We start from the raw sequence: 12,898 nt of genomic DNA on the forward strand, positions 1-12,898 counted from the left end.
TAAATTACACCTGATGTAAATTACACACCTAAGGGGATTGCATCATTTGGGTAAAAACAAACAGATAAACCCTGACAATTTTCACCCTCTATCTTTTTGGTTTTTCTTCTTTGTCATTTGTTTTCAGATTCATTCTGGATGTGGCTCTAGCCTTGGCCATAAGCTCCTCAACTCATTTCAATTCCAGGGAACCCACATGTCCCCCATCTCACCTGGGCTGGTAGCTGACCCCAGGGAGGTATGAGCAGCCCAGTCATGAGCCCAGTATGAGAAGCCAAGTTAGTTTCCCATTTCTGAACCTCAGGTGTCTTCATTCAACGGCAAGAGATAAAGAAGTCAATGAAGAAACCATATTTTTAGAAAACGTCTCTTCTAGAGCTCTTGGTCAAGGGCTCTAAGACATAGTTTTGTTCTTTCTGACATCCTCACCATAAAGCTAGTGGAGAACATTTCCCCATTCTAAGAAATGATACAGTGGTATTGTCCTTGACCTCACCCCATGCAAAAACCACTTGGAGACAAATGCCAAGACTGGAACTCAACACTGAACAGTCTCTTACAGCTCCAACCAACCTCTTCCATGTTGCATGTTGTTCCTCTGTGTGCCTCCATCTTTCCAGGGATCTGGTTTCCAGATAAAAGAATCAGGGCGGATTATGGCTAGAAGAGACCCTAGATACTCTCTAGCCAGCCTTCCCTGTGCAGGTGGGAAGATGGAAGTCCGCCGAGGGAAACTACTGGGTTCTGAGGCCAAGCAGATTTGCTCAGAGCCTGGACAAGTGTCAAACCACCTGGTTATTTCCCTGCCCTGGCTGCCTCCCTCTGTTGTCTGTGCCTTCAAGTGGATTATGCAAATCTGGAGTCAGGTTCCCTCCTAGTCTCTAAAGTATTTAAATCAAGCATTAGGGAACTGTGGGTGCTTCATGGCCTGGCCTCTCTCAGCAATAGCTGAGATCCAGAAACCTGCAGCATAGAACAAACTTGTTCTTCCAGCAACTTCTTCTGTATGGCCTGGGACCAGAAACCAAACACAAGCTCTAACAATTCTAAGACTCTAGGAATCTGAAATGTTATCATTGTGCTTTTTACAGCATGTCAGATTGCATTCTATCTCACAACTTGCTTGAGATCTTTCTGAGCGAAGGGCATCTTACTCCTATCCCAATCCCTACGTGTTAAGAGCTCAGTAGTACTCTGATAAATGAATAAATGAGTTTGGTTTTGGAAGGCCTATATCTGAGTCTTGGATGAGGCTCTTAGAGCCATGTAAACCTCAGTTTCCGGATCTGAAAGGAGGGGAGTTAATTCCCACTTTGGCCAGCACACAGGTCAAGCAATTGATGAATTATAAATAGCGAATGATGGTCCCCACATATAAGGAGGCGTGTGAGCTGCAGGCTCTGCATTCCCTCAGCCCTTGCTTCTCTTTGGCTCCTTAGGGTGTCATAATCACTATAGCACACAGTGCATAAGATACTTGGAAGGTCAGTGGGGTGAAACAGTAGGGGAAGCAGGAGGGGAAGACCCCTGAATGCCTGGGTGGCTGTGATCTGGGTCTGAGCCTCCCAGCCTGCCCCTTCCACCCAACCCTGCCTTCCCAGCCCAGCTTTGGTCCCTGGAGCTCTCTCCTGGGACTTCCCTCCTCCCCAGGCCTGGCTCTTGGCTCCCAGCCCAGCTACCATGGAAACAGGTACCAGGGTGACAAAGGATAGTGCTGGGTCCTGTTTCCACCTAGTCCTGCTGATGAGTATTTTCAGACCACAAACACTGAACTGCTCTGCATCAATCTAGGCTCTTTCTGTGTGCTCACTCAGGCAGAATTCAAGTTTCCCTTCCTACGACCAGGACCATGTCTACCAGCCTGACCACTTGTGAGTGGAAGAAGGTCTTCTATGAGAAGATGGAGGTGGCCAAGCCAGCTGATAGCTGGGAACTCATCATAGATCCCAACCTCAAGCCCAACGAGCTGGCCCCAGGCTGGAAGCAGTACCTGGAACAGCATGCCTCGGGCAGGTGAGCAGCCCAGGTGGGAGGGGTCTACAGGCAGCCTTGGGGGCATCTTCCAAGGGGAGGCAGAGAGATCCATGGAGCCTGGTCCTAAGGTCAGCTCTAGTTAGAGGACAGAGAAGGAACTTCCAAGGGGGTCAAAGAGGCCTAGGTTCTAATCCCAGCTGTACCACTGACTCCCTGGGTGACCTTGGCAAGTTGTTTTCTGTCTCTGGGTCTTGGTTTTCTACTAAACAAAGAGCTAAAATGTCCTTACAATCTCTGACATTTTAGATGTTTTCACATTTTCATAATCTCTTAAAGAATAATGGGGACTGAGGGGAAGAGGCCATGAGGTCCACTGGGAAAACCTTTAGCTTAGGGTTGTGGCCTGTGCTCTGCTCCTAGGTCTATTTAGTCAACTTAGTCTAATTTGACCTAAGTACAAAAACATTTATTGTCTACCTGCTATGTTCTAGAAACTGCCTTTATGGCTAACTAATTCTATGAACTGGCAAAAATTCCCTTTCCCTTCCCCCCAATTTTCACATTCACAAAACCAGAAAGTTGGCCTTAGGTGACCAGTTAAAACCATTCCAGCTCTATTGTCTATGGGCCTGCGACAAAAAGACTTAGCTTGGGACACAATTTCCCTTAGGTCCTTAAAGTCCAGTGTCCTATACCTCATATGAATCTCATGCTTTCCATAGTGCAAGGAGTCCTTGAGGCTAAGGGGACATATCCATCTGAAGCCCACATGCCTCTCCTTCTTCTAGACTGTGATTTGGGATCAGAACCACAGAATTCCCTGCCCAAGCTGCTTCAAACTCACCTTCAGGGCCTATGCAGGCCTCTTCCCCAAGTCCACTGATTCAGGGAAAGATGGTTCCCCGGGCCCTCAGGGAGGCCAACAGGTGGCTATATTTTGGGGATGTGGATACGCAGAACTTAAACACAAAGAGTGGGTTATTCATGCATGTTTTATGGTGAGGCATGCTGATGGGGGTGGCACTAGGGGGCAGGCTGTGGGGTGGGGAGCTTCTGTTTGTACTCTTGTTCTAAGACCTATCAATGTTAGAATGAACTTGTCTTTGGGACAAAAGACAGAGAGGCAGAGGTTGGTTGGTTTATTTCAATTCACATCAATTCTGGAAACATTATTGTGCACCTGTTATACACTGGGTCCTGGCTTTGTCTCTGGCTGGCTGTGTGTACATGGAGAGCTCTCTTTCTCTCTGCTTCTGTTTCATCCCAATAAAATGAGGTTGACTAGATGATCTTTAAGGTCCCTTGCACTAGATCTGCTGTTTAGAAATTGAAGGTCTGAGATCTAGCTTGAGGGAGAGGAAACAACTCTGCATTGGTTTGATTAAAAAGCTGTAAAAGAAGGAGACAGAACACACAAAGCTCCTGAGTTGGCTGTTGCAAAGGGCTGGGAACTTGGGCCCAGGAGCCCAGGGGCCTGGGGGATTAGGGGCTGAGCTCCACAGACTTGTGGCTGCTCCTTGCCTCAAGTCTCCGCTAGTCCTGTTCCTGGCTGGTGACCTGTGGCTCCCAGCTGGCCTCAGGCAGGCCTTCAGAACTGCAGCTCTTATGTTACTCTACACACAAGCTCACTCTCTTTGTAAGTCTCCTTGTAAGCTTAATCCTGGTGTCCCACAGCTCTGGCCCAATATGAGTGGGGACCAATCAGGCTGTTTCACTGGCCAGTGGGCTATACTGGCCTTGGGCTATACTGAAAGTGTTCTGTGCTTATGTTGTCCATGGGATCCAGGCCTCAGGGTCAGGTTTGGCTTCATCTCTACTCCACAGCCTGGACTGTGTGGTGGTTGGCATTACATAGGTACTAAGTGGTGTCTGTTGCACTGAATTGAGATCCTCATCAGAAGTCCTTTGGGCCATTATACAGGGGACCCAGAGAGAGTCGTCAGTGAGGGCAGACCCAGTAGACGCTCTACTGTAAAGCAGTTCTAACAGGTTCTGGAAGAGGTTCCTCGCAGGAAGGAAGGGACTGTCCTGGAGGCAACGAGTGTTCCATCACTGAAGGTGAGCAAGGGACACTTGAGGGAGTGGGGCTTGGCTATGAGTCCCAGACCACTTCCTCCCACCAAGCTTAAAGCTGGGACTCAAGGGGGCCCACTTTGTCTCAAGTGTGGCCTGTGTGTATGTAACTGTGCACCTGTGCATGTGTGTGGAAGAGGCTGAAGACTAGCATCCATTTTCCAGTCTCTGTGGCAAGGCTAGTGTGGGGTCTAGGGATGATTTGTCAATGGGTAAGAGGGTGTTCTTTGTTAAGGTACAGGGAGCAAACTTTCTAGTCCTCCCCCTGTTGGTCCATCACCCATCCATGGTCCATCACCCTTCCACCAGTCCGTCTGGTGGGTTCTTTGGTGGATTCTTGGAGGTTATTCTCTGAATTATCCTTGGTGGTCCATGCTCAAGTCGTTCAAGCATCTCCTTTCCTCCCCAGAGCAGGCAGGATGCATGAGTGAGACAGGTAGAGACAGGGGGTCTGAGTGAAAGGAGCTTATTGGACACCATCATCCTGCAATTCACAGATGAAAAATAAGGCTCAGATTTGAGGGTTGAGCCCTATGCAGGTACAGGTGCATGTCCTGAGTTCATTAGGCTCAAGGGTTGCTGAGGCCACAGGAAGGTGTGCAGGGTGCAGGCTGGAGAGACTGCTAGAAGCCAGATGGCTCCAGTACCAGGCTCCTGAGGACACTGCTCGAGTCCCAGGTGAGTTCACTGAGAGGAGGCAGAGCGTGTGGAGCGCTAAGGAACCCAAGGGACAGCCAACAAACAGCCTTTACCTCTAGGCACAGGCACGCAGGACTCATTCTTTCTGGGCTCCTCCAGGGCAGGCTGTCGCTGGGAGGGAGGCGGACCCTCTCCATCCTTCCCTCCCCTCCCCGCAGGTTCCACTGCTCCTGGTGCTGGCACACCTGGCAGTCAGCCCACGTGGTCATCCTCTTCCACATGTACCTGGACCGCGCCCAGCGGGCGGGCTCGGTGCGCATGCGCGTCTTCAAGCAGCTGTGCCACCAGTGCGGAACCGCGCGGCTGGACGAGTCGAGCATGCTGGAGGAGAACATCGAGGGCCTGGTGGACAACCTCATCACCAGCCTGCGCGAGCAGTGCTACGATGAAGATGGCGGCCAGTATCGCATCCACGTGGCCAGCCGCCCCGACGGGGGTCCGCACCGCAGCGAGTTCTGCGAGGCCTGCCAGGAGGGCATCGTGCACTGGAAGCCCAGCGAGAAGCTGCTGGAGGAGGAGGCGACCACCTACACCTTCTCAGGGGCCTCCAAGCCAAGCACCCAGGAGGGTTCGGGCTTTAACTTCTTCTCCCTTCGCTGGTGCCTCATCGGGGCCTCCCTTTGCCTGCTCATTGTCTACCTGCAATTCTCCTTCCGCGGCTCTTCCTTCTTTTAGTGGAGCCGCGCATGTGGGCTGGGAGTGGGGGAAACCGTTCTGGTTGTGATTCTTCTGCAGAGTCAACATATGCTTTGGACAGCTCTCTCTTGGCCTCAGTTTATTCCTCTGCAAAATGGGAGGTTTGCTCTCGGGGATATATAATGGTCCTTCCATTAAAATTTACAGAGGGGGGTCTAAGTTGGATTTAGGCTTGGTGGTAGTAGTAAACCCACAGGGAGGTCTCTTCTCCCTCCACTTCCTCCGCCCCCATCTCTACCCCACCTGTCGCTCCATTTCCATCTCCCACACCCCATTGGGACCCTAGTAGGTCCTGTCGTGCCCTGGCCTCATCTCAGGTTCATGTTCAGCCTCTGACCTGCCACTGTTCCCCTTGGAGTAGCAGTGATCCCTCCCATACATCAATACTCAGTGCATCTTGATTTAGTCCCTCTTTTGGAGAGTCTGCTCCCACCATTCTGAAAGTTTCAGATTTCGGCTTTGGTGCTAGAGCTGCACTCTCCACTTTGGTAGTCACTAGTTTTATGAGACTATTTACATTTCAATTAATTAAAATGAAATAAAATTACAAATTCATTTCCTCAGTTGCACCAGCCACATATCAAGTGCTCTGTAGCCATGTGTGGTGAGTGGCTGCCATATTGGGCTATGTAGACATAGAACATCATCACAGGAATTTCTACAGGACAGCACTAGTCTAGAGATTGAAAATCTCACTTCAATGTATGTGAATTCATAAAAATAAGAGGGGGGCACAGGTTTAAAGGATGTATCATGGAGCCTTCTAGGGACGGGGACAGGTAGGGATGAGGTGTGTTAGAGATACACAAATAAATTTGTAATCTCTGTGTTTCTGGCTCTCAGTGGATTGGGATTTGTGGGTCCCGGTCTTGTCTAAACTTATCTCCTGGGAAGGAGGACCCTGTTGAAATCCACTACAAGATGATGGCACTCAATCTCTCTTGCTTTCACTGTGTGTGGGGGGGGGGGGGAGGGGGGGGGTTGTCTTGGAGAATATATTTCTGTGTTTTAAAGGAGTGTGTGAGCTACAGCTAATTACCACTAATTACACAATGCAGGGAAATACTCCTCTGCCATCTTGAATAAAAGTACCATTCAGCCAATTCTATGGCTATCCTGTTCCTGGGAAGTGTCATATTAAGCAGATCTAGAATCTTTCAGGTACAGTGGACCTATGTGTCTCCATCTAGAGAAAGTGATGACCAAGGGGAAGCATGAGTAGTGGAGGCAGACAGTACCTGTCTGCTAGCACCTTCTCCTTTTCCCAGTCCATGAGACTGCCCCATTAGGGGGAATGTATTTGCTATGCCCATTTTCTTAGGCATAGCTGTGACTTGGGCAATTTGACTCATGGTTTGGTGTGAGATGACCTTGTGTTTATTATTGTCTGGAATAGGAAACAGAAACTCTCTTATTCACACTCCTCATTCTTTCCTGACATTCACACCTTTCCATAGCCCACCCTTAGAGCATCTATCCCAAGTGGTTTCTAAGAAGTGATGATGAGGTTCAAGGCTGGTGTGTCCAGCTAGCTACATTTGGAGAGGGGGGTTGATTTGGACACTGTGTCCCACCTGGCCACTTGATATCAGGCTGGCTTTATTCTCCAGCTTTAGCAGGGGGGCTCTGACGTCTTGTCTGAATTCCCCTCTGGACTTGTAGGCGCAGAAAGGTAGGCCGTCTGGAAGAAGCTACCTCTCTTTGGTGGGTACACTAGAGGTACAGGAGACCAGAGCATTTGTGAACTGGGGGCACGAGACATTGTGTTCACTTCTGTTAGCTACAGAGAATGCTGAACTGGGCCTGGGAAGAGTGTATGCCCCGTGGGGTGCTGCTCAACTGCAGACACAGGGTGGCTTCTGGGGGTCAGCCACACTTCTGCCTGTCTCACCTGCTCTAGATGTTGCATCTTATACCTCCTTCTGGAAAATTCTGTGACGGCAGTTGTGCCTCATCCTCCCCTTTCTGTTTCCTCTCTGTTGTGATGTTCCCTCTCTCTCCCCTCCCTTACACACCGGGGTTCCCCTGGGGGCTCTCTGTTGGTCTTCCTGGGTACCATGTACATGCTCACGTGGTAGGTTCTCATGCCTGGGAACTCCCAGTCTTTGTAGCTCTAGGAGCACTGCCACCGAGCTCCAGGCCCACAGACCAAGTGGCCTGATCCCTGGGAGCTCCCTCAGCATGACGAAGACTGATCTCTTCACTTTGCCATCCAAACTTGTTCCTTCCACTTGTTAGAAATCTAGGAGTTATCTCCTAATCCTCCTTGGCTGCCTTCCTTACCCGTCCCTGCACAAATGGATCAATGAACATGACCTGTTGATTGTTCTTCCCAAGTTCCTCTGGCTTGGTCTCCGTTCTTTCTTCCCACTTCTGGCTGCCCAGACTCATCCTTTGGTGTTCCTTGACTCTGCAGCCTCCTTAATAGTCATCAAACTTCTAACGTCCCCTCAGACAGTCTGCCCTGCCCTCTATCACTCTCTAGTGATTTCTATCAATCAGATATAGTCAGCTCACTGCTTAAACTCTTCCAGAGATCTTTCCTGCTAATGGACAAAACTTAGTCTCATTAGCTAGGCATGCCTCGTTTTCTAGGTAATAATAATAATACAAGAACATTCATTGAGAAGGAGCTCAATAAGCAGTTGTTATTATAATTTACTGTGTGTGAGGTGCCATGCTAAGTACTTTGTGTACATCATCTGTTCTGAAAACAACCATTTGAGGCAGACACTATTATCATCTTTAGTATGGCTGAGGCTCAGACGCTGGTTCATGTGAACCCAGTGAGTAGGTCCCAGAGGTAAGGTTGAAATCCAGGGTCTCTCTGATTTAGAACTTCAGTTCTCGGTCACGATGTTATCCTGCCAGTCCCAACAAGCCAGTGCTCCTCAAACTGAGATGTCCACTCTCCAGGAACCCTGTCCCCATCTGCCTTTCAGGAGCCTTTTCTTCAGGGTCAGCTGGAGCCTTAGCTCCTGTGTGAAGACTTCATTCGCATCTCACCCCCGTGGGACGGCCTCTGCTACTGTGCTTGTCATGTTGTGTTGTCACTGCTGTCTGCACATGTGTCTGCTAACCACAGTCACTTGTTTTTCACTTACCTCTCCTCAGTACCTGGCACACAGTAACTGCTTAATCAGAAGGTTGATGGACTAATTTCTTGTCTTGGATGCAGTAAAATCTCCCACACCTTCCCTCCCACCAAGAACCATCCTGTGTATGTTTTGTGGACTGTAGTACCCCCAAATTGGGAGGGAAGTACATACTAACTTTTGCCAGCTATTATGTATAATCTCAAACCCTTACTAGCAACTCTTGAGATAGACACTGTAATTATCCTCACTTACAGAGGGGAAAATGAGTCTGAGCAAGATGTTTAGTTTTGCAAGGCTTGGAGCTGGTTAGTGGAGGAACCCAGATGGCCAACAAATGAAGAACGAGATAAGCCTGTATGGCTTAAAACATGACAGGTACTGAGACCCCCAGCACCTTGCCCAGAGGGCAGAGCCACCCTCTAACATCTGGATGCCATCTGGACTTCAGACCAATAACTGAAGACAGAAAGGGAGGCTGGATTTCTAGAAACGTGGTAACAGAGAAGTCTGAAAAATGTCTACTGGAATAGATGACAGGAAGTTTAGGAGACCTCTCGTAGACATTCAGTGTAAGATTAGCCCAATGATCATGTGCCTCTGATGCTGTTATGGGGAATGAATATTTGTACCCCACTTCTCATGTGGCCTTTGTGACCTGGAAAGAGATGTTTCTTCTTATTATTAGTTTTTGGTGTCTGTGTATATCCTACAACTACATCTGTGTATATCCTACAAGTACTAGGAGTTATAGGAAGGCAATGCTCTGTAACCCCCATGTACATCTTTGTGGTGATTTTATACCATTGAATAAGCACAGATAGCATGCATTGGTTGCTGGTTGGCAGTCTGCAGACTCCCTGATGAAGAGTACAGTAAAGCATGCAAAAGTATGTGATGCCAAGACTCAAGATCTGGGTACTAGTCCAAGGATACAGTGGAATGGATCAGTATAAACTCATTAAAAAACCCAGAAAAAATGGTATTGGGGTATATTCTATGGTTATAGAGTTATATTTTCTTCCATAAGTCAATATACATCTACTCTATTTGATTGCTTGCTTGTCCTAAGTTCCACGATCACAAAGGTAATCAGACAGTTTCTGACTTGGAGGACCCATAATGTGCGCTAATCAATGCTATGCTAGGAGAGAAGACAACCTAATCATGTTTCAGGGGCTCGGGGCTTGGATTGGTTTCTTAGAAGAGGAGTCATGCAGTGGGTATGTCTTGAAGGATGTATGGAAGTGGTTGGGAGGTCAAGACTAGGGAGCCCCAGGGAGGGAGACAGGAATAACCCATTTCATATCCAGGAAGCAGTAAGCAACCAAGTACCAAGAAGAAGTCAGGAGGATAGAGCACAAGAGGAATCTGGGAACAAGGCTAGCAAAAAGGCTAACTAGTATCTGACTTTCCTACCTTGTGGAAAACAAGGTAGCCTGGAATTGGGTAAAAATGGTTTTCTTGGCTCAAGTAAGGAGTGAGGGAAGAATATTTTGATTTATGGTAAACATTTTATTGTTAGTTTTAGAACTTGTCTTAATTTTTTTTAAGATTTTATTTATTTATTTGAGAAGGCAAAAGAGAGAGAGAGAGAGAGAGAGAGAGGGAAAGAGGGAGAGAGAGAGAGAGAGCATGAGCAGGGGGAGAGGTTGAGGAAGGGAGGGAACCAGACTCCCCATTGAGCAGGGAGCCGGATGCAGGACTTGATGATCCCAGCACTCTGGGATCATGACTTAAGCCAAAGGTAGATGCTTAACAGACTGAGCCACACAGGTGCCCCTAGAACTTGTCTTTAAAAGAAAATGAAAAGATAATACTGAACAGCAATCTTACCCTGGTGCCTCCTAGAAGCATTAGAATGGCTGCAGGTGCTGTACCTGACACCACCTGTGAATGAGAGGAAGCATTTAATCTCCCCTCACTGCAATCTCCATCCACACTTCTCTCTCTCCCCAGCAGCTGAGAAGACTCTCAGCCTCCGCTTTAGGGATAGACATGAAGGATGTCTTCAAGTGCTCTGCGGGCAATGAGAATCTGGGCTGCAGATCACAAAGCTATTAACTTCAGTGACATAACAGAAAACGTTGTTTATTCAATACTGAAATAAGGTCAATTAACTATTTTAATGATCAATGAAAGTAGGCAATTTGTTTCTGGTCCCAATTGTTCACATATGTTAAATTCAACTGAGGACAGTTATGGTACAAATGATTTTTCCTTTTTCACTCCTTTTTATAACTATAATTCAAACAAATTACTTCCTTAAATATTTGACTATACATATGTCCATATCCATTATAGATACATTGAACAAGAATAAATGTTTCTAACAGAAGAAAATGTTTCTAACAGAATGAAATATGCAAAACTTTTGATGTGTGTGTGTGTGTGTGTGTTTATACATCAGTAAGTGCTTATATAAAAGGTGAGAAAGAGAAAAGCAGCCTCTGGCATCTGGGAGCTGCCCTAACATTCACAGCTGGTTGTGGTGTTCACCTGTTGAACACAAACACTTCATAAAACACCAACCTCAACTGGATCTTTCTGGGGTGATGCTGAGTCAAGGCAAGCATAAGACCACTCTGTAACTGTATCTGAATAAAAACAGAAGCATGCACATTGTTCAAACTGCAAAAGATGACCAAACAACCCCCCATCGTGGCCAATATGAATGGCCACTATTTCTTTACCAGTCATATCTCCTGGCCTTGTAGATAAGAGTAATTAAGATATCCCATCATAGAATTATCCCCACTTTCTTATAATATCCATTCCAGAGTGCTGCCCATTTGCACAAACCTTCCCCCACCTGTCACATGCCCCAGTGCTACAGTGTGTCTTTTCTAATGCCCTCTTACTGAGATGCTTCAAGTTTGCTAAATGCATCCTTGATCTTTGCAATCAATCAAAAAACCCAACTTTGTCTGGTAACACGTGTGTTTCTTGTGGTCTTTGGAAATTGACAAGGAGGTTATATATCACTTCTTCTAGTATCCATGGGGTGTTCGGATGTCTCCGTGAACTCAAAAACAAAAATACGTAGAAAGAGTTTTTTCTGACTCTGAGATATTTAACTCAGAAAACCGAACAATTAATCAAGTAAAATAAAATTTAAGGACTTAGATGTTTTAAAAGGGTGTTTCTAAATCTTAGGATAAAAATGAAATATATGTATTTGTCTTTATTTAGAAGTTAAGGAGTGCAACTTCATGTAAAAATTATTTCTATTTCATGCTTTGTAATCCTTTAACAAACTATTTTATAGTATGGGTAGACTTTTAACAATTTTATTTCCCATAAAAAGTTAGACAACAGGGGCACCTGAGTGGTTTAGTAGATTAGGTATCTGACTCCTGATTTTGGCTCAGATCACAGTCTCAGGGTTGTGAAATCGAGTCCCACAATCGGCTCCATGTTGGGTGTCGAGCCTGCTTAAGATTCTCTCTCTCCATCCCTCTCTGCCCTCCATCCTGCTCAGGCCCCCCCCTCCCCCTCTAAAAAGAAAAAAAAAATTAACAACAAATGTCTATTCTAGTACTGATCATATTCACATTTTTGGAAAATGTATTTTTACCCATATTCTTGAATCTATTTCAAGAATGTTACATAAGCTATTAATTCTTTTGGTAGAATAGGGACAAATTTCACATACCCTCTTCCCTGCCAACTTGGATTTCCAGTTTTGTTAGAATGAGCTAATATTTTATTACTAAATTAAGAAAATCCTTTATGGCTTATATGGTTTCTTTCAAGAACTGTATTAGACACATGCAGTATGTTTCATAATGTTAATTTAGAAATTGACTTTTAAATTTAAAATTTTATTTCTCCTCACCATCTTTATGCAAGCCCACCCAACTTTTGAGGTCTTTATTTTGATTTATTTTCTTCCTTTCATTTGAAGCACTTTTATGAGAAGTATTTTCAGAGAGGGGCTGTGGTTGGTTTGGCTGTCCAAGATTTCTGTTGCTTTTATTTCCCCAGAATAGCTTGGCTAAGATTATATTCTGTGATCACAATACTTTGTTTATTTATTTATTTTGTCTCAAAACTTGGTGGCATCATTTCAATGTCTTCTGGAGCTTATTGAGACAGAGAAAAATTTTGTTATCAACCTAATTTTTCCTTTCTTTTACATTGCCTGATATAACGTGTGTGTATGTGTGTGTGTGTGTGTGTGTGTGTGTGTGTACAATAGCCTCACAAATCTTGTAGAGAATACAGTGCAGAGAGTTTCTGAGGTTTTGCTTGTTTTGTTTTATTTCTTGTAGTAACGTCATCCACGGAGGAGAGGGAGACATTTATTCTGATTTTTTAGATTGTCTTTATGTGTTTGAACTATAATTTTTCATATAATT

The 12,898-nt window shown here is 46.0% G+C and overlaps 1 protein-coding gene across 1 annotated transcript; it reads left to right on the forward strand.

The window, feature by feature from the left end:
• The first annotated feature begins 1,743 nt into the window (after positions 1–1,743).
• Positions 1,744–5,421, forward strand: RTP2 (receptor transporter protein 2). Its single transcript, XM_059388029.1, has 2 exons — positions 1,744–2,013; positions 4,905–5,421. Exons 1-2 carry the CDS (start codon positions 1,850–1,852, stop codon positions 5,419–5,421), a joined length of 681 nt encoding a protein of 226 aa, XP_059244012.1. The 5' UTR covers positions 1,744–1,849.
• Positions 5,422–12,898: the final 7,477 nt, after the last annotated feature.

This window comes from Mustela nigripes, chromosome 2 (genome assembly GCF_022355385.1).
Source record: "Mustela nigripes isolate SB6536 chromosome 2, MUSNIG.SB6536, whole genome shotgun sequence".
NCBI classification, from domain to species: domain Eukaryota; kingdom Metazoa; phylum Chordata; class Mammalia; order Carnivora; family Mustelidae; genus Mustela; species Mustela nigripes.